The sequence below is a fragment of the Cetorhinus maximus genome, chromosome 22, assembly GCF_964194155.1.
Source record: "Cetorhinus maximus chromosome 22, sCetMax3.hap1.1, whole genome shotgun sequence".
Lineage (NCBI taxonomy): Eukaryota > Metazoa > Chordata > Chondrichthyes > Lamniformes > Cetorhinidae > Cetorhinus > Cetorhinus maximus.
The window spans coordinates 43,302,740-43,303,383 of NC_135900.1; the positions used below are offsets into that span (position 1 = coordinate 43,302,740).

A 644-nucleotide genomic window follows, 5' to 3' on the forward strand; every position below is an offset into this window, starting at 1 on the left:
GGGGGGACGGAGGAGGGGGAGGGGCGAGACGCGGGGAATGATGAGGGTGGTGACGAGTAGCTTTTGCACCGCGTGTCTTTCTCTCGGTCTCTCCCTGTGCTGAGCCGCTCCAATCACCTGCATGTTGGGCACAAAGCCCTTTTTGATCCTCCAACAGTTCTTGTGGATTTTATCCAAGAAACCCAGCTCATCATTGTAGCTGCGACTCATAGCGAACACTCAGCTCACAACACCGGCCAGACCTCCACTGCGCATGAGCGCCGCACCTACGGCTCCCGCTTCAGTTCCAAACAGGCGGCGACTCGACAGCGCGCGTTTCTCTCTTTGACCTTTTCAAAACATTAAACAGGGTGGAGGAGGATCCTCAGATTGAAAGCAAAGAATATATTTCCCTGCAAAAAAAAATACTCTTCAGAGTAACATTTCCGAAAACGTCCGTGACTGATTTTAAAATAAACCAATTTAAACAAGGAGCTTTTTTTAAAAGTAAGTTGTTAAAATAGGTTATATTCGTAAATCAAAATATGTCAGACGTGGCAGATTTCCTTCAACCCCCCTGTTTTGTACTGGTCGATCTTCTGTGCTCTTTCACATAGTGGGTGAACATCAGGACTGGTTCTGGTCACCGACCTGAAACATTAACT

At 47.5% G+C, this 644-nt stretch overlaps 1 protein-coding gene across 1 annotated transcript in view; it reads right to left on the reverse strand.

The window, feature by feature from the left end:
* rtcb (RNA 2',3'-cyclic phosphate and 5'-OH ligase) overlaps positions 1–250 on the reverse strand; it is a 23,787-nt gene extending 23,537 nt beyond the window's left edge. Inside the window, exon 1 of the mRNA XM_078568186.1 lies at positions 118–250. Coding sequence (XP_078424312.1) covers positions 118–210 — 93 coding nt within the window. The 5' untranslated portion in view covers positions 211–250. The remainder of the gene's footprint in view (positions 1–117) is intronic.
* Positions 251–644: the final 394 nt, after the last annotated feature.